General features: G+C 60.7%; 1 protein-coding gene across 1 annotated transcript; it reads left to right on the forward strand.

Annotated features, from left to right (window-relative positions):
* Positions 1 to 1,322: 1,322 nt before the first annotated feature.
* On the forward strand, positions 1,323 to 21,416 carry SLC6A19 (solute carrier family 6 member 19). The gene is made up of 12 exons (XM_063604161.1): positions 1,323 to 1,524; positions 8,457 to 8,597; positions 10,158 to 10,295; positions 12,018 to 12,199; positions 13,150 to 13,260; positions 13,635 to 13,747; positions 16,240 to 16,368; positions 16,471 to 16,627; positions 18,585 to 18,789; positions 19,015 to 19,174; positions 20,665 to 20,827; positions 21,213 to 21,416. Exons 1-12 carry the CDS (start codon positions 1,323 to 1,325, stop codon positions 21,414 to 21,416), a joined length of 1,905 nt encoding a protein of 634 aa, XP_063460231.1.
* Positions 21,417 to 21,731: the final 315 nt, after the last annotated feature.

Below are 21,731 nucleotides of genomic sequence, written 5' to 3' on the forward strand. Positions count from 1 at the left end.
GTCTCCTGGATGGGAGAGACGTGAGGGGAGGCCCAAGTGGGGGCCCAAACGGGCAGCGCCCGACAGAGGAGGGCCCCCAACTCCCTGTGCGGAAAACCAGGAGAGAATCCCACTCTGGCTTTGGAGACACAACCCACAGGGTAGGATCCTCTCCTGAACTCCCCGCAACGTTCCTCCTGCCCCTCCTGGACCCCGTGGTCAGCCCTGTGGCTTCCCCGCAAATGTTCCTCCGGCCCCTCCTGGACCCCGTGGTCAGCCCTGTGGCTTCCCTGCATGGCCTCTTTGCTGGGGAGCAGGGATGCCACCTCCTTCGCTGTCCCGTGCCCGGCACAGGACTGCCCCCCACAAAGTGCTCCACAGAAGGACAGAAACCCTGCAGTCACCGGGAAGGCGGGGATCTGGGGTGGCTGCAGGTTCCATGACACGGGACCCTGCATCCCCGGTGACCCCAGAGGGCCCTTGGGGACGAGGCTGCCCCAGAGGGTGGCTCTGGGTCCTGAACCTATGGCCGGGAGCTGAACTCCTCCTGCTCGATGTTCTCCAGCTCAGCCAGGAATGGGATCCGGGTGTCCAGGCTGGGGTTGGGCAGCGTGAGCTGTTCATTATGAAGTTCATTACGAACCCCAGAATGAAACTGTGGCCCAGGGGGCACAGCCACGGGAACCCCACTCTCAGGTTGATTCAGGCCACATCCCAAGCAGCCGTGGTTCTGTGGGGACTGGTGGGAAGCCCGGCCCCTGAGCAGCTGTCTAGAGCCCAGAGCCCGGCTGGAGGGGCCCAGGGCCTCGCTGTGCCTGGTGTGAGCAGACCAAGAGCTGCCCCAGGGCCCCTGCTCCGGCTGAGTTCCCTCTCCCTGGACCGGGGTGGGGGCCGGGGATGCCTGTGCTCCAGGGAGCTGTGGAGAGGCCCACCCGGCTTCCTGCAGGTGGGGGTGTCCGGCAGCCAGGGGCTCCCAGACTGGGGCAGAGCCAGCATCCTGTTTGCCTTGGTTCTTCCTCCCCGGGGTGCACCGGCGTTTGTGCGCATTTGTGTGTGCGTTTGTGCAGGGGGAGGGGTGGCCAGCGCCCACGGAGCAGCCTCTGGTTGCCCGAAGGCAGTGGGTGGCTCTGCTGGCCCCGGGGCCGGGCGTCTCTGCAGATAAGGCATTAACAGTCCCTCCGCAGACGCACCCTGCAGATCTGCTGACGACTGGCTCCGTTCTGCCCAGGTGCGTGGGGCGAGGTGCCAAAGGTTCTCTATAAAGTGCCCGGCTCCCGGCCCACGGCCACTCACCCTCCAGCTTCTGCCCTGCCTGCTGTGTGCGGAGCCGTCCAGCGACCACCATGGTGAGGCTCGTGCTGCCCAACCCCGGCCTAGACGCCCGGATCCCATCCCTGGCTGAGCTGGAGACCATCGAGCAGGAGGAGGCCAGCTCCCGGCCGAAGTGGGACAACAAGGCGCAGTACATGCTCACCTGCCTGGGCTTCTGCGTGGGCCTCGGCAACGTGTGGCGCTTCCCCTACCTGTGTCAGAGCCACGGAGGAGGTAGGCTGGCCGGGCGGGGCTGCGGGCGACGCCGTGGCCAGGGAAGCACAGACACACGCAGAGGCTCTGGGCAGACATCCTCCCCGGACCCTCGGCTCCCCAAGCACGGAGGGGAGAGGAGAAGCCGCAGGGTGTGGGGGGAGCTGGGGCCCCCACGGGCCCCCGTGCCCGGTTCCTAGGCTGCTGGTGAGGAGATGGGCCTGGCCGGCACGACCCCAAGACTTCGTGTGGGGCTCCAGGGAGGGCCTGTGTTCCAGACTGGCAGTCCTGGAACGTTCTGGCCTGAGGGTGGGGCTGGGGGAAGGGTGTTTCTCCCGGTACAGCCACTCCTCGGAGGACGCGGGGCCGGGCCCTCCTGGGCATCACCTCTCGTCCCAGCCCCACAGGCGGACACCTGCCAGTGCAGGGAGCAGAGGAGGTAGCTGGGTTGGGGGCAGGTGACCCTAGAGGAGCAGAGTGGGTAGCCGGAGCCTGTGGACTCGGGCCTGGCTCTTGAGCCAGGTGCCCTCAGGCCTGGAGGCCGGGAGCCGCTGTGCCCACCCAACACACAAGCCTGACTGCTCCTCGTTCCTCTGGCTCCTGCGGCCCAGGTAGGCATGGCCGCTGCTGGCATGGAGGTGACATTTGTGTTCCCGTCCAGTGGCCCTGAGCATCTGAGAAGTGGCTCCCAGGCCTGGCAGAGGGCTGTACCTAGGACCCCCACACTTGAACTCAAGCCCTTGGGCTTGGCGAACCCCAAAGCTGCTGCCCTCATAAACCTGCTGCTTTCTCAGTGGAAGGTCCAGGAGGGCCGGGCACCCTCGGGAAACAGGCTTCCTGCTGCCCTGGGGCAGTTCACGGGGGGCCGTGAAGGTCTCAGCCTCCGTTTAGAGGAGCCTGCCCTCAGGGGGCCCTGTTCCTTCTCACCATGGAGAGCTGCTGTCTCTCACGCGGGCTTTGTGATGTGAAGGTTTTTAAAGAAAAACAGAAATGGGCTTTTCCTGAATCAGTTTCGCCTCCAGCATTGTCAAGGAGTTGATCACTGCTTTGCGGGGGTGGGCGCTTCATGAGCCTCTGGTCCAGCCTGCACTTTCCACTGGAGGCAGGTCGGGGGACCTTGGCCACTCCGATACTATAGTCCCTGACAGTCCCCAAGTCTCAGCTCACCAAAGCCTCAGGGGACTTCCTGGCCACTGTCCTCGCCCCTCCCCCAGGGCCCTATCCTGTGGGGAGGATCCCTGCGCTCACCCACACCCTGAGTTTGTTTAGCTTGGAGGAGAAACTGAGTCACAGGCACTGGGGACGGAGGGGCAGACACATGCCTCCTGGGAAGAGGAGGGGTTGGGACTGCCTGAGCCTGCCTGGGAAGTTATTTGTCTTTGCACAGAAGGGCAAGTTCTAAGATGCGGGCTTGGGCAGGAATCTGATGGGGCTCCCAGCACCTCAGATAGTCCCCGCTCTGACACCCAGAGACCAGCCGCTGTGCACGGTGGAGCCTGGGAGTGAGCAGCTTTCAAGCAGCGGGTGCTGGTGCTGCACCCTGGGCCATGCTGGGGTGGACAGGTGCGGGCAGCGGGCAGCGGGCAGCGGGTTCCGGGCAGGCAGGCCCAGGTGAGGAGGGCCGAGCAGGGCTCTGGGATGTGCTGGGTCTCAGACGGTCCCACTCCTGGGGTGGACACCAGCAGGCCCTTCTCCCCAGACCCCAGACAAGCTTCCCCTGACCTGGCCCTTCAGCTGGGCCACCAGGTCACCTGCTAGACTCTCAGCTGGGCCACCAGGTCACCTGCTAGACTCTGAGGGCCACTGTCACCTGGGCCCCCATCAGCTGTGGCATCGCAGATGGCTCCACAGGGTTCTGGCAGTCGCCCCGGCCTGGAGGAACCCTGTGCCTTTTGGTCATGCTGTGCGGGCTGACCAGGACCCCACATACCAGACCACCAGCCTGAAAGAGCTGAAGCCCACACTGCAGCCAGAGGGACTCGGGCCAGAAGGGCAGGGCCCCGAGAATGGGAGACGGCTCTGCAGGCCACCGGGTTTCCCAGCAGGGCACCCGTCTCCTGGTGAATCCAATCTGGGCCGCAGCTCTGCCACAAGGGAGCTTTCAGGGAGGCAGCTGGAAGGACCCGGGGACACAGGGTCCCCTCCTCTGGCTCCTGGGGGCCTCATGGGCACCAAAACAGTGGGGCAGGCCGCGTCCCTGGGAGGCCACACCCACAGACAGCACACTCTCTCTCTGTGCATCTTAGTGAGGGCCCCAGCATGCATGCCGTGTCAGTGACACCAGATTTCCTAATTGATGCGGGTCATCGAGACCAAATCGAGGGGAAGCAGGCAGCCGGGTCCTCCTGGTTCCCTCTTGGAAGCCTCCTGAGTGTCTGGGATTGTCCTTCGAGGTTAAAAACCATTTACGCGTGCCTCTGAGTCTCCTGTGTCTTAACAGATTTTGCCCTCCTTGGAGAGCCTGTGCCAGGTGGGCAGGCTCAAGGGACCCTTTCCTGAGGAAGGGCATTTCCAAACTCAGCCGCCCCACTCACCTGAGCCGTCTCAAGGGCGTGCTGCACCTGGGCATTCTCACCTGGGAAATGGGTGTGATGGCGGAGCCCCCCGAGGGTGGTGCTGGGGGCAGTGGGCAGGTGTGCAGGAACAGCAACCGAAAGCCGTGAGGCGTGGTCAGCCAGGGCTCACCCCACTCACCTCCACCTGGGAGCACCACATCCCCACGGCGGGGCCCCGCAGTGCCGGTGGCGCAGGTGGAGATGCATTCATGCCCACCTGTGTCTGTCCAGAAACCTCAGTTGCCCCGTGTGTCCCCGTCAGTGGCTGCTGATAGAGCCCACCCCACAGCTGGCCCCTCAGGGGCTGCCCCCCAGCTCCTCTGCACAGGGCAGTGATGGTGCCCGTGAGCGAGGTGGCGTGCGGGAGCCGGAGGAGCCGCCCCTTCAAGGACCATGTGGCGCCAGCACAGCTGTTTCCCGCTGTCTCTTCTTTGCTGCTCAACGCCTGGCCCCGGGGTCAGCTTTCCCCTTAGTCCATCTGCAGCTAATTCTTAGCAAAAATTCATGCAGCATTTACTTGGTGCCACAAACACCACCTGCTGGAGAGAGAAAAAAGGGGAAGCTTAGTCCCTGCGTGAGAACTGCAGCTCCCTCCTCCCCCTCTCTCCTGGTTTCCTACTTTTTCAAGGACAGACAGGAGGAACTGTTTCTGTGCCCAGTGTCTCTTTCCCTCTGGGTGCTTTCCATTTGGCCACGTCCCCACCCCATTCTCTCGGTTACCTGCTTCCACCTGAGTGAGCCAACGTCTGCAGCGCCGCAGAGAGGCCTGGTTTCCAGGGACCTTTGCAACCACGTCCAGGCGCCCTGCAGGGCCCCACCAGGCAGAGCCACGCAGTGTCCCCTGGGCGCTGGCCACCCCTTTCCTTCTCTCCTTCCTCTGCACCTCACCCCACACTAGGAAGAAGTCACTGCGTTTAAAAGACAAATATTCACATTCTGGTGGCTTTAATTGTCAAGAATGCTTGGCTTTCCTTGAGTTTCTTGGGGCAGGACAGCCTCCTTCATTGGGAGCAACAGAGGGCCTGGCTGCCTCCGGGCTGCATTTGGGGTGGAGTGGGTGTGTGCCCCCCACCCCCAGTCCTCTCTGTTCACTGCTCCATGCTGAGCCTGAGCCCCAGGGGTTGGGGATTTGAGGGTCTCCTGCCTGGAGGAACTTTCAGAAAGGAGAGCCACCAGGAGCAAGGGCAACAACTGAGACTCTCAAAAGAGGGGACACCCTGGTGGGGTTTTCAAGGATGAATAGGAGTTTTCTCAATGGAGATGGAGCGATAGGAAGACCCGAGCATTTAGGGTTAGGGCATAGTGGAGGGAAGGGAGGGGGTGGAGGACACTGGGGATCATGCACTTGCTTTTTCTTGGTAGTTTTGTCTGGAAGAGTTTCAAATCAAGCTCTTGGGAAAAAAAAAATTGGAGGAGTGAATCTTTTCTTATTTTAACCTAATGAGCAGGCCCTGCTGGGGTCCTGGGTTTCCCTGCAGGTGAGCCTGCAGCCCCCACACCCTCCCATAGGGACCCGCTGGCGAGCATCTCCTGCACCTGCTACCATTCCCTTCTGCCTTTCATCTCTCGATGAATCCAGCATCCCGCCAGCCCACCCTACACACCTGGCTCTGCTTCTGCCACCTGCAGCTCCTGCTTCTGAAGGAACCTGTCCCTGGAACCCCAGCTCAGAGAGAGGGGCCTGTGTGGGGATAGAGGTCCTGGGCTCCAGAGGGCCCTGCTCCACTCAACAGGCAGGCACCAAGTGGACACAGAGGGAGGAGAGAGAAAAGGCTGGGTGTTAAACTGGGAGAGGGAGGAGTGAGAAAGGCTGGCAGGGGCCAAGTGAGGAAGTCACAGCCTCCAGTACCTGGCTTCTCCCTCCCGCCTCTACCCCTCCCTCCCTCCTTCTCTCTTTCTCTCTCTCTCTCCATCGCCCTGTCTGTTTCTCTCCTCTGTCTCTCTCTGTTTCTGTCTGTGTGTGTGTCTCTCTGTCTCTTTTTCTGTGTGTCTCCATCTCCCTCTCTGTGACTCTGTCTCTGTGTGTGTGTCTCTCTCTCCTTGCTTCCCTCTCTGTCTCTGTCTCTCTGTGTCACTGTCTCTGTGTGTGTCTCTGTCTCTCACACATGTGCTGTGCCATCCCCTGAGGACAGTAGTTTGGGATCTGACATGGCCCTGCTGGCTAAGGAGACAGTGGCTGGGTCGGGAAGGGAGGCAATGGGGATGGAACGGAGGGAGCTGAGGGTTTAAGAGATTTGGTGGGAGAAGAACAAATGGAACACGTGTGTGGGGAAGGAGGGTGAGGGTGCCCAGCCTGGGGGGCGGGAGGATGATGGGGGCTTGGCTCTGCTGGTGGGGAGGGTGCAGGCAGGCGGGTCACGCATCCCTCCTGAGAGGCCCCAGGGACACGCAGCGTGAGGAGGGGCTGTCGCTGGGACCCCAGTGTCATGTGAGCATCCCCACAGCCCTCCCTCTCAGGGTCAGTCACCACGGGACACAAAGGTGGCCCCCAGGAGACAGGACCCATGTCGGGATCAGGCTCACTGGGGTTTGGGACCTGCACACCCCCAGGCCCTTCAGCCACAGCTGTGTTTGGAATTCTTGCGCTGTTGCAGCTGCTGACCTCGGTCCCAAAGGCTGTCGGCTTCGCTGTGCTCACCCCGGCTGCAGCGTGGCCCTTCCGTCCAGCCTGGGGCAGGTGCGACGGGAGCTGCTTCCGCGTCCCCATAGCAGGGTGCTCGGGTTCAGATAGGAGACGCACTGCGCGGTGTCAGGCCAGCCTCGGAAGCCGGGCGCCACGGCCTGCACTCACCTCTGCTGTTCCCTGACCCTCGTCCTTCTCCACCTTCGAGTGAAGGACCCATCGGTGTCCACGCTGCCCTGGCCGGATGGGAGCCCTGCCAAGGCTGTGTCCCTCCTCGCCCTCTGCCGAGCACCTTGGGCACCGTCATGATGCCCAGGAGTGGCTGGACCTCATCCTGTGTGTAGCCTTGGGGCCGTGTGGCTGAGCTGGGAGGCCATACGTCCACCTGCAGAGGGAGCGGTCAGGGCAGCCCGCTTGGCCGGGCGAGTGGAGTTCATGGGCGCGGCCAGGCCCCTTCTCTGGGTGCTGGCTGCCGCTGAGCTCTGAGAGGAAGCTGACCTATGCTTTTCAGCTTTGGTTTTTTAAAAGAGACAGAATTTAAAGATGTGAGAAAATGTGAGTGTGAAATCCTTCTAAGCATCTGCGATTTTTCCTGAATCTCTTCTCCCGGTCCCAGGCTGACTCTGAGCCTCTGCGCCTGATGATGGCAGGAGCCACTCAGCTTCCTCTCAGGATTAGCACATCCCTATCTTTTATCTATTTCAAACCAACTTTCAGACAAACAACTCTCCAGTCAGTTGAAACACTAAACGTGGCCCTCGGTTTAGACCATGAGTGGGTCACCTGTCTCCTGGCTGTCAGCGCCTGGACAGTCCCACTTTCCTGCTACAGTTCTAGCCCAGACTGAATGACTACAATTTCACAAAGATTAAATAGCATCATATTTCAAAGGTGATCTTACACTGTTCCACATTAGAGAATTAGCCCCAGAATGATGGCTGAAGGTGTCCTTTTAGAGCAAAGAGGTAGCACTGCAGAGGTGGGTAGATCCCCCATAAGACAAGACCGTTGTCACAGCAGAAGCAGAAATGTCTCAACGTGGTTCTCCTTTTTGCAATTTTTTATTATTATTGAATACATATATGTAAAATTTGCCATTTTAATCATTTTTACATGTACAATTCAGTGGTATTAAAGACATCCACAATGCCATGTAACCAGCACCTGGGCTCAGGTCCATCTTTAGAACTCTGTCTTAAGAACCAAAACGGTCCCCATTAAACCTTAATTCCCCACTGAGGCCACACACGATTGCCAGGAAACAGCCTCTCCCCACAGGCATGCCAAATCCACAGAACGTTCATTAAGCCAAGGAGGGACGCGGCAGGTGCAGCTGGCACAGGCGGGGCAGGGGTGGCACGCTGCTGTTGGAAGCCCCTGGCTGGACAGGCAAAAGCAGCTCCTCCGTGGGACTCCTGGACTGCCAGGGGGTGGGTGGGGAGGTCGATTCCCAGGCAGCGGCTGTGGTTGCACGTTGGTCAGAGCGCGTGAGGCATGGACCACACCTCCCTTAACGACAGCAACGTCCCGAGGTCCCACAGGCGACCTCAGCCTGTGTGATGGTCAGGAACGTCCAGCTGCCCAGCAGTGCTTCTAGAACGTGGAGTCAGCTCTGGCCCTGATCCCATGGACTGGCTGCTCCATCTCAGCTCTGTTTCCACGTGGTGGGCCGGCCATAGGGGCTGCAAGGCTTGCTGTGAATGCCTGCTCCCGAGGGAGGCCTTCCTGCTCCCCCGGGAACGGCTCTCAGGCATGGCGGACTCCTCCCATTGCAGGAGCCTTCATGATCCCGTTCCTCATCCTGCTGGTCCTGGAGGGCATCCCCCTGCTGTACCTGGAGTTCGCCATCGGGCAGCGGCTGCGGCGGGGCAGCCTGGGCGTGTGGAGCTCCATCCACCCGGCCCTGAAGGGCCTAGGTGAGTGCTTCGGAGCCGTTCCACCCGGGCCCAGGGGTCGCCTCTGCTGGGAAGCCGTTCCACCCGGGCCCAGGGGTCACCTTGCTGGCCTCAGCGCCCCTGCTCCGCCTTCCCTGTCTGTTTCTGGTGCAACAAAGGTCCCAGCTTCATCTCCTCCTGGAGGCCTTTGGAAACTCCAGGCCACTCCTGTTCACCAGGAACCAGACAGGCCAGCAGAGGCCGCCCGAGTCCCTGGCAGCCCAGGGCCCAGGAGGGTCCAGACGCTGGACAGCAGAGTGACCACTCAAGCCCTGCCCATGGCGGCGCTCAGCGAGAGCCCAGGGCCCAGGAGGGGGCACCAGCCTCCTGTGTCCACTCCCCCACACCTAGTGAGGAGGTCCCCAGCACTGACACCCCCAGACATAGTCACTCATTTATAAGCTCTGGGGCCCAGGAGCAGACCCAGTGCAGCCTCACCAAGAGGACACGGCTCATTAAGCCCTCAGAATATGGGCAGATGGTGAAAGACGGAGGAGGAAAGGGCAGGGTCCACTCCAGAGAGGGGTCTGAGTCCAGGACGCACCTGCCCTTCGGAAGCCTGCAGGCCTGGAGCAGAGCCTACACCCTCATCCCAGCCTCTCCCTGAGTTTCCAAGGCCTCCCTCCAGGCCCAGGGCAGAGCCCACACCCTCTCGCTGAGTATCCAAGACCTCCCTCCTCCCTCTCTCTTCCTCTCTCTGTCTCTCCCTCTCTCTTCCTCTCTCTCTGTCTCTGTCATTCTCTCTTTCCCCTCCTATTCTCTCCCTTCTCCCCTCTCTCTCATCCTCCTCCTCTCTCTCTCCCCCTCTCAGTCTCTGTCTTTTTTTCTTTCCCCTTCCTATTCTCTCTGTCTCTTCCCTCTTCTCTCTCTTCCCCTATCTCCGTCTCTCCCCCTGTCTCTCTTCCCCATCTCACACTCACATATTCACAACACACATTTGGTTTTGAGTTTGAAACTTCAATAAAGCATGTACTACATAGCACACTTTCCATCCTGCCTAGCTGTCCCCAAATAATTGAGAACATTCCCCTCTGCAGTTTCTGTTGTCTCCCCTCTCATGAGTCCTCCACAGGGAAGGCTTTCCTGAAGCCCACCCACCTGTCCTGGGCCACGGGGGCTTCCCGGTTTGGGGCAGGGCCAAGTGGGCAGTCCCCCAGCCCGTAGGCAGCAACCAGGCTACTGGTACATCAAAAGTTCTCTGCCAAGGCGGTGGCCTGGATGCACCTGCTGGAGGCTGCACTGGGCAGGTGAGACCCATGCCTGGGGCAAGCCAGGCAGGCATGTGCCAGGAAGGTGTGAGCCGGGAAGGCGTGTGCAGGGCAGGCGTGTGCCAGGAAGGTGTGAGCCGGGAAGGCGTGTACAGGCTGTACCATGGCATCAGCTGCATGATCCCGGCCTGCACTGGGTCTGCCCCTCAGATTCTGGAGTAGCCCATCCCAGCCACACCCTGTGCCAGCCCTGGGACCTCCTGCTCAGAGTGGGGATGGGTGGCCAGTGGAGGGTGTGCCTCGGCCCCAAGCCTCAGCAGCAGCCTCCCTGCAGGCCTGGCCTCCATGCTCACGTCCTTCATGGTGGGACTGTATTACAACACCATCATCTCCTGGATCATGTGGTACTTATTCAACTCCTTCCAGGAGCCTCTGCCCTGGAGCGAGTGCCCGCTCAACGAGAACCAGACAGGTGAGTCCTTGCAAGCAGCCCCGTCCCTCTCACCTGTGGGGCTGTTGTGTCTCTCATAGCAGGCATGTGGCCTCAGGAAACTCAGGTCAGGCGTGGCAGAAACCAGAGCCCCAAGGCAACAGGGTGTCAAAAAATGACAGCACGAAAGAAAAGACCTTAAAAGTGGTGGCTCTTGTGTGGGGGGCGTGGTGGAGGATGAGGCCCTTGGGAGGAAAGCGTGGGAGCCCGGGGGGGCTGTGCCTGCTCTGAGGGCCCCCGGTCACCAGCCTGGAGCCCCGGGCTGCTGGGAGGCTGCTCCCTATTCTCCAGGAAGGGACGTGGTGTCAGGACTGCCGCCTCCCGCCCCATGCATCCCTGCGTTGCTCCGCACAGGTGGGTCTGTCCTGCCCATGTGGGCCCCGCATTGCCCTCCCACCCCGGCCCTTCCAGAACCCTCTTGCCCAGGGAGGGAGCGTAGGGGGCAGACCCTCTACGTGTGACATGCAGTCAGCTCACGGCGATTCACACGTGGTCCTGGGGCCTGAACGGCTTGGTCACCACCGGCTTCTGGTCCGACCAGCACAGCGGGACCAGCGGGGCTTCCCTGCATGCTGCTGCTCTGTCGGGGCCAGCAAGATGGCCCCTGGGGTCGGAATAAGACAGGTCCTCCCACGATACGTGCAACCCTCACTGCTCGCTGGGACTGTCGGGGCCCTTTCCTGCCTCCGGGGCTGTGGGATCCTCTGGAATTAGACCACTTCCCCTTTAGAAAGGTCTCAGGATGGTTCCACGAGCCCAGAGAGGCCCACAGTGGTGAGAGTGTGTGGAGTGGGCAGTTGCAGGCAAGGGCCCCAGCCCGGGAGCGCAAACACTCTGAGGCCGCCAGACTTGCACAGGGAAGAGGGAGCAGCGTGAGGCCCAGGGTGCACCTGACTGTTGGGGCTGGAGCCTTCTAACCAGTGCACCTGTGTAGGAATGTGTGCTCGTGTGCTCACAAAGGTGTGTGCATGCATGGGGTGTGCAAGTGTGTGTACCAGATGTGCATGCAAGGGTACAGCTGTGCATGTGTGCTATGTGTGTGCTATGTGTGTGCATGCATGTGTGTGCACATGAGCATGTGTGCTGTGTGCATGTGCATGTGTGGAGTGTAGAGGTACAGGTACCGGATGTGCACGCGAGAGTACAGTCACGCTTGTGTGCTGTGTGTGTACATGCATGTGCGTGCATGTGAGCATGTGTGCCTGTGTGCATGTGTGTACTGTGTGTGTGCATGTGCATGTGTGGGGTGTGCAGGTGCATGGACCAGATGTGCATGTGAGAGTACAGTCACACTTGTGTGCTGTGTGTGTACATGCATGTGTGTGCATGTGAGCATGTGTGTGCATGTGAGCATGTGTGCCTGTGTGCATGTGTGTGTTTTGTGTGTCCGTGCATGTGCATGCATGTGAGCATGTGTGCCTGTGTGCATGTGTCTGCTGTGTGTGTGTGTGCATGTGCATGTGTGGGGTGTGCAGGTGCATGGACCAGATGTGCACGTGAGGGTGCAGCTGTGCATGTGTGCTGTGTGCGTGCATGCATGTGCGTGCACGTGAGCATGTGTGCCTGTGTTCATGTGCACGTGTGGGCGTGTCACTGGTGTCAAGGCCTCTGGAACGTGGCTGGCATTTCTTCTAGCTCAGGGCCTTCCATTCTCCTCCCTTGGGGGACCCGTACCCTGAGGTGTGTGAATGGCCCTCTCCCCAGGGTATGTGGACGAGTGTGCCAGGAGCTCCCCTGTGGACTACTTCTGGTACCGAGAGACGCTCAACATCTCCACGTCCATCAGCGACTCGGGCTCCATCCAGTGGTGGATGCTGCTGTGCCTGGCCTGCGCATGGAGCGTCCTGTACATGTGCACCATCCGCGGCATCGAGACCACCGGGAAGGTACTGCATGGGCCCGGCCAGGCTGCAGGTGCTCCAGAGGGCGGGTGCGGGCAGCCCTGCCTCCGGCCGGCTGCACTCTAAAACCCAGCTCTGGGGGTCCCGGGCTCTGCCTTTCCCCAGACCCCACCAAGAGAGCTGCCTTTGCCCTTAGGCTCACTGGCCTGGGCGGGAGGGGCCCTGCCTGCCCCAGGTTTCCTGAAATGACCAGACTTGGGGCCCCAGGAACTTGACGTTGGCCCACACGACACTTAGCGTTATGTAGGAGTAAAACAAACTACCAGAAAGAGATAGACGATGATGATGATGATGGTGATGATGGTGATGATAAAACAGGAAAGTGGAAATGGAAGAGTGAGGCTCGATCTTCCCCTACATGGGAATCTTTGGTACGAGGTCCAGAGCGGCCATCCCTTTCTTCTGGTGGGCCGGCAGCCTGTGAGGCCCTGCCCCCATTCCCACTCGTCCCACATGCCCCCCCCCCCAAGCCCGGCCCCCCTCCGCACCATCCCAAATACCCGGCCGCCCTCAGGCCCTGCCTCCCATCCCCACCCGTCCCACATGCTCGGCCCCCCGTCGTCCTGGGCCCCCTTCCCCAGATGCCCCAACCCCCGTAGGCCCGGCCCCCCTCCGCACCATCCCATATACCCGGACTCCACAGGCCTGGCCCCCCATCCCCATCCATTCCACATGCTCCGCTCTCCGCAGGCCCCGCCCCCCACAGCCCCTGCCCCCATCCCCACCCCTCCCACATGCCCTGTCCCCCCAACAGGCCTGGCCCCCTCCCCACCCTTCCAGCATGCCTCGCCCCCCGTAGGCCCGGCCCCCATTCCCCACATGCCCCGCCCCCATATGTCCCGCCCCCACGTGCCCGCCCCGCCCCCACGTGCCCCCCCCACCGCATGCCCGGCCCCCCAACTTCCCGCCCATCCCACATGTCCCGCCCTCCACAGGCCGTGTACATCACCTCCACGCTGCCCTATGTCGTCCTGACCATCTTCCTCATCCGAGGCCTGACGCTGAAGGGCGCCACCAATGGCATCGTCTTCCTCTTCACGCCCAACGTAAGTCCTCGAGGCTGCCCTGGGCCCAGACCCCGACCTGGCTGCCCTGTGCCCCCGCCAGCCTCAATACCAGCTCTCACCCACGGGGACAGGCAGCCTGCTGCTCGACCAGTCCCAGGCCTGAGGAGGTCCACGGGGCCAGCGAGGGCAAGGCCTGTCCCTGGGGCCTGGGGCAGCTCCTGGGAGGGTGGCTTTGCCCCTGTGAGCCGACGGAGCCCCCACAGGGAAGGCATAGCTGCCACCCCAGGGGGCCCTGGCCTGTCCTGACCACCCCGATAGCCTCGACCCTCCCCAGCCTCCCTGGGAGCACACCCTCCCAGGTCCCCATGGCCCCATCTGCACCATGAGTGGCTGAGGGTCTCCATGTGGCGCAGGTCACGGAGCTGGCCCAGCCGGACACCTGGCTGGATGCGGGCGCACAGGTCTTCTTCTCCTTCTCCCTGGCCTTCGGGGGCCTCATCTCCTTCTCCAGCTACAACTCTGTGCAGTGAGTGCGGGCGTGGCGGGCCTCAGTTTCCCTCTCAGTCCTGGGGGGATCTTGCTGGGAGGATAAAAGACAAGGTGGAAAGCGCTCTGTGGCTGTGTGGCCGGGGCCTTGCTGCCCCGATGGGCCCGTTCCCTCCTGCTCAGGGTCCATGTGAGCTGAGTCTAGAGTGCAGCGTGTGGAGGAGGGGCAGGTCTCCCTGTGAGGAGGGCCAGGAGCCGGGCGCCTGCAGCTTTCCCCACACCCGTCCCTCCACGAGCCTGGTGCAGACCCCTCCTGTGCTCTCCCCAGTTCCCTGCTCCACACCCACATCGCTCCCAGCCCACCCCTGGGCATCCCAGGCCCCCAGACATGTGGCGCCCCCGACGCCCTCCACGTCCCCGACCAAGGTCTGATCCTTCCACTGCCCCTTCCCCACGTACCCACTGCGCTTCCCAATGCCCCTGGGAAGGATGCATACCCTGGAGTCCCCAGCAGCGTCTGGGAGGAGCACAGCTGGTGTCAGTTAATTTCCACTAGCATTTATGAAGCACCTACTGTGTGCCCGACCTGGTGCATCAGGACCTGCCCTCAGTGACCTGTGGCTCTGCAGGTTGACAAGCAAGTGCAGAAGTTGTCCTCTGTGTGGTGACCAGAATTTCAGAGCAGAAGGGGCTGGGGGTGAGGGAGGACTCCTAGGGGTCAGGGTGGCCCTCCAGGCTGGGAAGGTGTGATTGGAGTCAGACACAGGGGACCCTCAGTGCAAGGGGGCAGGGCCTGGGTAGGGAGGGTGGGGCCTAGACTGGACGGGGGCCTGGGTAGGGAGGGCGGGCCCTGGGTGTGAGGGGCGGGGCTGGGCAGGGAGGGCATAGCTGAGGCGGGGCTGGGGCTGGGCAGGTGCAGAGCCCAGGCAGGGAGGGCTGGGGTGCGGAGGGAGATGTGCTTGGAGGCACCTGCAGATGGGCTTGTGGGCAGAGAGGGTGTTGGAGGGACAGAAAGGACCCTGGAGTCATTGTGCGAGCACTGGGTGGAGCAGTGAAGCCCCACCCAGGCCTCAGGAGCTCCCCTGGGTGCTGAGGGCAGGTGCTAGGAGGACCCCTGGGCACTGTAGGCAGCTGGGGCAGGGCCGAGGCAGGATTGAGGACTCTGACTTTTTCGTGGAGTGGCTGAGGTGGAATTGAGGGTGAATTATTTTTAGAACAGCTTTATTCAGATAATTTGAATACCACACAACTCCCCCATTTGGAGTGCCCAGTTCAATGGTCTTAAGTACGTTCACAGAGTTGTGAAGCCAGCCATCAGCACTGTCCAGTTCTAGAAGGTTCCAATCAGCAAAAGCTCCACATATGTGAGCAGCCGCTCCCCAGTGCCCTGTCCTCCTGCCCCGGGTGAGCACTGATGCGCTCTCTGCCTCTGTGGCTGTGCCTGGACCGGACATTTCCTGCGAATGGGGTGGCCACATTGCCACAGCCCTGTGTCTGATCCTTGCATGGGGCACAATATCCTCAAGGCTCATCCCATCACAGCCGGTGTCAGAGCGCCATTCCTGTTTAGGGCTGGGCAATATTTCATGGTGTGCATGGGCTACAGTTTGTGCATATCCATCCATGGACATTTTCCACGTTTTGGCTGTCGTGAGTCATGCTGACGTGAGCCTGTGTGTACGCGTTTTTGTGGACGCATGCTTTCGTTCTTCTGGGTGTGCACCTAGGAGTGGAGTTGCTGTGTCATGCTGGCCTCTGTGTGCAGTCCTTCGAGGAGCTGTCAGGCCGTTTTCCACGGTGGCTGCACCACTCACGTTCCCACCAGCGTGCAGGAAGCTCCAGTTTCCCCGTATCCTCACCAACACTTGTTATTGTCTGACTTTTGTTTCTGGCCATCCCAGCAGGGGTGTGGTGAGATCTCACTGCAGTTTGATTGGCATTTCCCTGAGGCTAACAGATTCAGCTTTTGATGGAAGCATCTGGAAGGATGGTGTCAGCATCAACCGAAATGGGAAGGGTGGAGTGAGCTGGCTGGGTTGGGTCAGGGAGGTCAGGGCTTGAGTTCAAGACACACTGAGCACAGGGTGCCTTTAGGAAATGGTGAGGTCTCAGCTGCCGAGAAGCTGGACAGGACGCCTAGGGTGGAGGCTGGGAGAGAATGGATGTGATGTCTTTGGCCTGGAGCTGTCCCTAGAGGCTTGACGGAGGTTACCGCAGGCACAAGATGGGGAGGGAAGAGACCTGAGCTCTATAACCAGAGTGGTCTGGGGAGTCAGGAGCAGTCATAGCCCGGGGCAGCCCCTAAGCTGAGGCCAGGTGAGCAGGGGACCAGGTGCTGCCCTGGGGCCACCTCTGCATCCCCTGAGCCTGCTCGGAGTGGGGCAGGGGCTCCGACTGCCTCCCCGTGTCACTCAGTGGCTCAGCCTCTCACTCCTGGGGCTGGCGCTCTGGGCGGGATGCGGATGCTGCCCTGTGCTGTGTCCTGACCTGGGACCTCATCGCCAGCTGCCATGACACTGGTCTCGTCTGCAGCAACAACTGCGAGAAGGACTCGGTGATCGTGTCCATCATCAACGGCTTCACATCGGTGTACGTGGCCATCGTGGTCTACTCCGTCATTGGGTTCCGCGCCACGCAGCGCTATGACGACTGCTTCAGCACGTGAGTGGCCGTCCCACCATCCTGGTGCCTTGGGCTGCGCCTCCAGGAAGCCTCCCGGCCTCCCTGGCTCCAGGTGGCCGTCAGCCTCAATCTGACCCGCAGGAACATCCTGACCCTCATCAACGGGTTCGACCTGCCTGAAGGCAACGTGACCCAGGAGAACTTTGTGGACATGCAGCAGCAGTGCAACGCCTCCGACCCCGCGGCCTACGCACAGCTGGTGTTCCAGACCTGCGACATCAACTCCTTCCTCTCAGAGGTAGGTCCGTTCCGGAGCTCGAGGCAGGGAGAGGACACCCCTTGCTGGCACCTCAGAGTCCGGCCACCCCTGGGCCCCTGGCCTGTGGAGGACGCAGATGCTGAGCTTCAGCTGGGAGGCCCAGCTCCCACTGTCTGCTCTGCCTGGCGTCCAGGGCTCTTTGGTCTGGGGCGCTGGTGTCTGCCAGGCCACGAGATTTCACTTCCGAGGCTCCTGTTAACGCAGAGGCGTAGGCTCAGAGGCAGGAGCCGGGGAACACCACGGGCTGCCCCTCCATTCTCTCCCATCACACACACAAAACACCCCCTGGGGCCATCTGTAACACGGTGACTTCTATCGACATTGAAAGAGTTTTTGTAGCTGTTTTTGAACCTGTGAGGCCACCAGGACAGGTTTTATTTTGGACTGGCGGGCGAGGCTCAGCCACGCTGATATCGAGGATACTCCACGTAACGAGTGTTTTTGAATACTATTTCCACAGTTAACGAAGTTTAGATGCTGTTACAATTAAAGGTCGACATTTGCTGATTTTCATTATGCAGTGTTCTTTTGGGGAGCCACCCCATATTTTGCGGGCATGAGGCACTTCAGGGCCCAGTGCTGCTTCTCCAGTGGCCACTGGGAGAAGAGCTGGGCAGAGCGAGCCATTTCCGCACCAGCTGGAGCCAGGCAGAGGGCTCCGCAGCCTCTCCCGACCCTGTGCCACCAACTGTAGGAGGCCTCCAAGTGCAGGATGCGCAGGCAGGAGGGGCCCAACAGGGCCGTCTGGTCTAAATGTCTTTTAAAAGCAACTTTAGCGAGCTATAATTATGCACCATGAAATTCGCCCACTTCCAGTGCCTTGCACAGCCATGTGCAGCACCCCCGTCCACGCCCGCAAGCTTTCCGTGTGCTGTTGCTCCCCACCCCTGGCAGCCCCAGGCACCCCCTCTGCTGCTCTGCCCACCTGCCTTTTCTAGAAACGCCACAGAAAGAAACCCCCGTGGTGTGCAATCTCATGGCAGGGCTGCCCTCGGCAGTGCCATTCCGAGAAGCACCAGAGTTGGTGCCTCCATCCTGGCACCTCCTCCCGCCACCTCCCACCACCTCCCGCCACCTCCCGCCTCCTCCCACCTCCCACCCTGCACTGAAGAGCGGCGTGCCTTGTATGCACGTGCTGCTGCCTGCTTCTAATGATTTCCTTTTAAACTCTTCAGAGCCCTCCACAAGCCACGTCCTGCTGTGCAAGGGGTTCCACTCTTGCCTCTGGAACTCGCATAGTTGTGTTAAGCGACCGTGGAGGACCCTGTCTTCAGATGGGTCCTTGAGTCCTGCCACATCCAATCCCTGAGCCAGTTCCCTGCAGGGAGCCCCACGGAGCTGGGCAGGTCCCTCAGCCTCATGGGTGGAGGTTTTTCTCCGGAGATTCCACAGCTAGGACCACTGATGACCAGGACCATGATGGGCCGGGGCCTGGTTCTTGGTGACAGTCTGGGACCAGACACAGGAGCAGAAGGCGTCCGGGTGGTTGCGCCTTGGTGGTTCTTACCCGAGAGCCTGTCTGTGAGCACAGCCTGCTCTAACCCGGCCGTTGGCCACCTGCCTTCCGAGCACGTCCAGGGTATGCGTTTATTAACAGGTGACTCGCGTAACACCTTGGGTATGTGGCTCAGCTGCACTGGATCAGGGCTGTGCAGGCTGTGAGATCTCAGAAGCTCCCTGTGTTGGGAGAGCCCGTCTGTGGGCGGAACGGGGCTCTGAGTGCCGCTTGGTGATGGGATCCACGTGCTGGTCCTGATGCATAGTTCGGCTTTTGAAAATACACTTTGGGCCTAAAAGACAAGATCTAGCTATTTCATGACAGCTCAGACCTGCCCGCCCCATGCTGCGTGGCTTGGCAACGCACAAGACCTCGGGCGGGGAGGAGACAGAGCCCACGGAGGGCAGAGGCCCTGGTGACTGTGTGTCATCCGTGCAGGCCGTGGAGGGCACAGGCCTGGCCTTCATCATCTTCACCGAGGCCATCACCAAGATGCCGTTGTCCCCACTGTGGTCTGTGCTCTTCTTCATTATGCTCTTCTGCCTGGGGCTGTCATCTATGTTTGGGAATATGGAGGGCGTTGTTGTGCCCCTGCAGGACCTCAGAGTCATCCCCCCGAAGTGGCCCAAGGAGGTGCTCACAGGTACGTGTGCAGTCGGGAGGGGTCCCCATGGCAATGGTGCCACCTGTGGGATGGCAGCCCCTGGGTGTGTGAATAGCTCTGTCCCCGGCCGTGCGTGCATCCTCCGGGTGTGTGAACAGCTCTGTCCCCGGCCGTGCGTGCAGCCCCCGGGTGTGTGAACAGCTCTGTCCCCGGCCGTGCGTGCAGCCTCCGGGTGTGTGAACAGCTCTGTCCCCCGGCCTGCAGGCCTCATCTGCCTGGGGACATTCCTCATTGGCTTCATCTTCACACTGAACTCCGGCCAGTACTGGCTCTCCCTGCTGGACAGCTATGCCGGCTCCATTCCCCTGCTCATCATCGCCTTCTGCGAGATGTTCTCTGTGGTCTACGTGTACGGTGTGGACAGGTAGGGGCCACGGTGGGGACAGGCGCCTCTAATGCAGAAAAGCCAGGTCACAGGGCGTTCCTGTGAGGGAGGACCCGGGCCATGTTCAGGGTACGGAGGGAGAGTCTATGACTCGGGGCCTCGGCCGGCCACAGAGGCTGGTGTAGACCTGTCCTGGCGGGAGCAGAGGGCATCAGCAGGGCCCTGGCATGCCGATAATGGGAGCTTTGTGTTGCTGGAAGCCGAGAAGCCCAGTGGAGCCCAGACCTTGGCAGTGCCCACGCAGAGAGCCAGAGCTCGAGGCCACTGCAGGGCCCACGGCCGGGGATGCTCCTTGTGTGTGTGTGTGTGTGCAGGGGGGTGGGGAGTGCTTTATTTCCCTGATGCTCCAGGCCTTTTTAGGGCAGAGAGGCTCCAGCAGTGTGGTAGAGCCTCAGAGAGAGACTCTTGGTTGGAGCCACCACAGCTTTAGAAATAATCAGACAAGGCCGGGCACGGTGGCTCATGACTGTCATCCCAGCACTTTGGGAGGCCAAGGTGGGCAAATCACTTGAAGTCAGCAGTTTGAGACCAGCCTGGCCAACGCGATGAAACGCCGTCTCTACTAATAATACAAAAATTAGCCAGGCATGATGGTGCATGCCTGTAATCCCAGCTACTCGGGAGGCTGAGGCAGGAGAATCGCTTGAACCTGGGAGGTGTAGGTTGCAGTGAGGGGAGATTGCACCACTGCAATCCAGCCTGGGTGACAAAATGAGGCTCCATCTCAAAAAAAAAAAAAAAAAAAAGAGGAAGAAAAGAAATAATTGGACAGACTCAGTTAACATTGAGCAGGCACAGCCCTGCAGGCTCCCGGCTTGGGAAAACCCCAGCAGTGAGGTTTGCAGGACGCAAGGGCAGTAAGCTCTTGCGGGGTGTGAGGTGCAGGCATAACCACCTAAATGTGGAGCACGTGAGACCAGCTCCTCCTCACACACTTCTGCGGGGACCATGGGTACCCACCTGGACACTGCAGGCCTGGGACCGGCTTGGGTGTAACCTTCTGCCTGCTCCATCCTGATTTCTGCAGACAATAAACTCCTTTGCGCAGAAGAGGGTTCAGCAGAGGATGGGAATTGAGCCATAGGGTGGGGAAGGTGTGGGGTTTTCTGACTTCAGGGTGCTGCTAAGGAAGGAGAGGCTGGGGGTGTCTGGCGGCACTCCCTCCTTCAACCCCCCATTCTGCACCGGTGACCACCTCAGACGTGGGTGAGGGCGGGGCACCTCTGACCATGGGCAAGCCGTCGAGCACTGGCTGGTGGCATCATAGGGCAGAGACAGCTGCTGGCCGTGCCCACAGAGGGGTCTGCTTGAGGAGGCACCCATGGCCAGGAGGGAGGGATCGGGCCCTGGCAAGGGGAGGCCGGGCACCTCGCAGCACGCCATCTGTTCGGGTAGCAGAACGCACAGAAAGCTTAGCGAGTTGAAGCCCAGCTGGTAGCAGCAGTGACAGCTGTCTCTGGCCTTGGCAGGTTCAATAAGGACATCGAGTTCATGATCGGCCACAAGCCCAACATCTTCTGGCAAGTCACGTGGCGCGTGGTCAGCCCCCTGCTCATGCTGATCATCTTCCTCTTCTTCTTCGTGGTCCAGGTCAGTCAGGAGCTGACCTACAGCATCTGGGACCCTGGCTACGTAAGTGTCCAGGCAGTCGCCTGGGGTGGGGAGAGGAATGGGGAAGGGGAAAGGAGGACACTCATCCACACACATGGCGCATGCACACACAATACACACACCCACACACATGGGCACACACTCACACTCAGGTGCAGTCCAGCCACCACCCCACGCATCTTGCTGGTTCCCCCCTCCCTGACACCAATGTGTCACACCATCCCAGGAGGGAGGTGGGTGGGCTGGGAGTTGGGAGGTAGGGGAAAGGGGAAGCTGGAGGAGCCCCAGGCCACCCTGCCTGCCCCACAGGACAGGAGGTGAGAGTCATGGGGTGAGGGGCCTTTGCCTCAAAGTGAACCCCGCTGGCTCCCGGGATGCCTACTCACCCATGGGGCTCTCTCCCCAGGAGGAATTTCCCAAATCCCAGAAGATCTCCTACCCGAACTGGGTGTATGTGGTGGTGGTGATTGTGGCTGGAGTGCCCTCCCTCACCATCCCTGGCTATGCCATCTACAAGCTCATCAGGAACCACTGCCAGAAGCCAGGGGACCATCAGGGGCTGGTGAGCACACTGTCCACAGCCTCCATGAACGGGGACCTGAAGTACTGAGAAGGCCCATCCCACGGCGTGCCATACACTGGTGTCAGGGAAGGAGGAACCAGCAAGACCTGTGGGGTGGGGGCCGGGCTGCACCTGCATGTGTGTAAGCATGAGTGTATGCTCATGTGTGAGTGTGTTGTACACGCATGTGCCATGTGTGCAGATATGTATCATGTGTGCATGTACATGCATGGGCACTGTGTGAGTGTGCACGTGTATGCACACATATACATGTGTGTGGGTGTGTGTATTGCATGTGCCATGTGTGAATATGTGTGTCATGTTGTGTGTGTGCATGTACATGTATGGACATTGTGTGAGTGT

The sequence above is a fragment of the Pan paniscus genome, chromosome 4 (genome assembly GCF_029289425.2).
Source record: "Pan paniscus chromosome 4, NHGRI_mPanPan1-v2.0_pri, whole genome shotgun sequence".
Classification (NCBI taxonomy): domain Eukaryota; kingdom Metazoa; phylum Chordata; class Mammalia; order Primates; family Hominidae; genus Pan; species Pan paniscus.

Excerpts from the sequence above, each read along its gene's own strand:
- SLC6A19 (XM_063604161.1), top strand. The coding sequence starts at position 1,323 with ATGGTGAGGCTCGTGCTGCCCAACCCCGGCCTAGACGCCCGGATCCCA. Across the intron at positions 1,525-8,456 it reads GTGTCAGAGCCACGGAGGAG|GAGCCTTCATGATCCCGTTC; the intron begins GTAGGCTGGCCG and ends CTCCCATTGCAG. Across the intron at positions 8,598-10,157 it reads CCCGGCCCTGAAGGGCCTAG|GCCTGGCCTCCATGCTCACG; the intron begins GTGAGTGCTTCG and ends GCCTCCCTGCAG.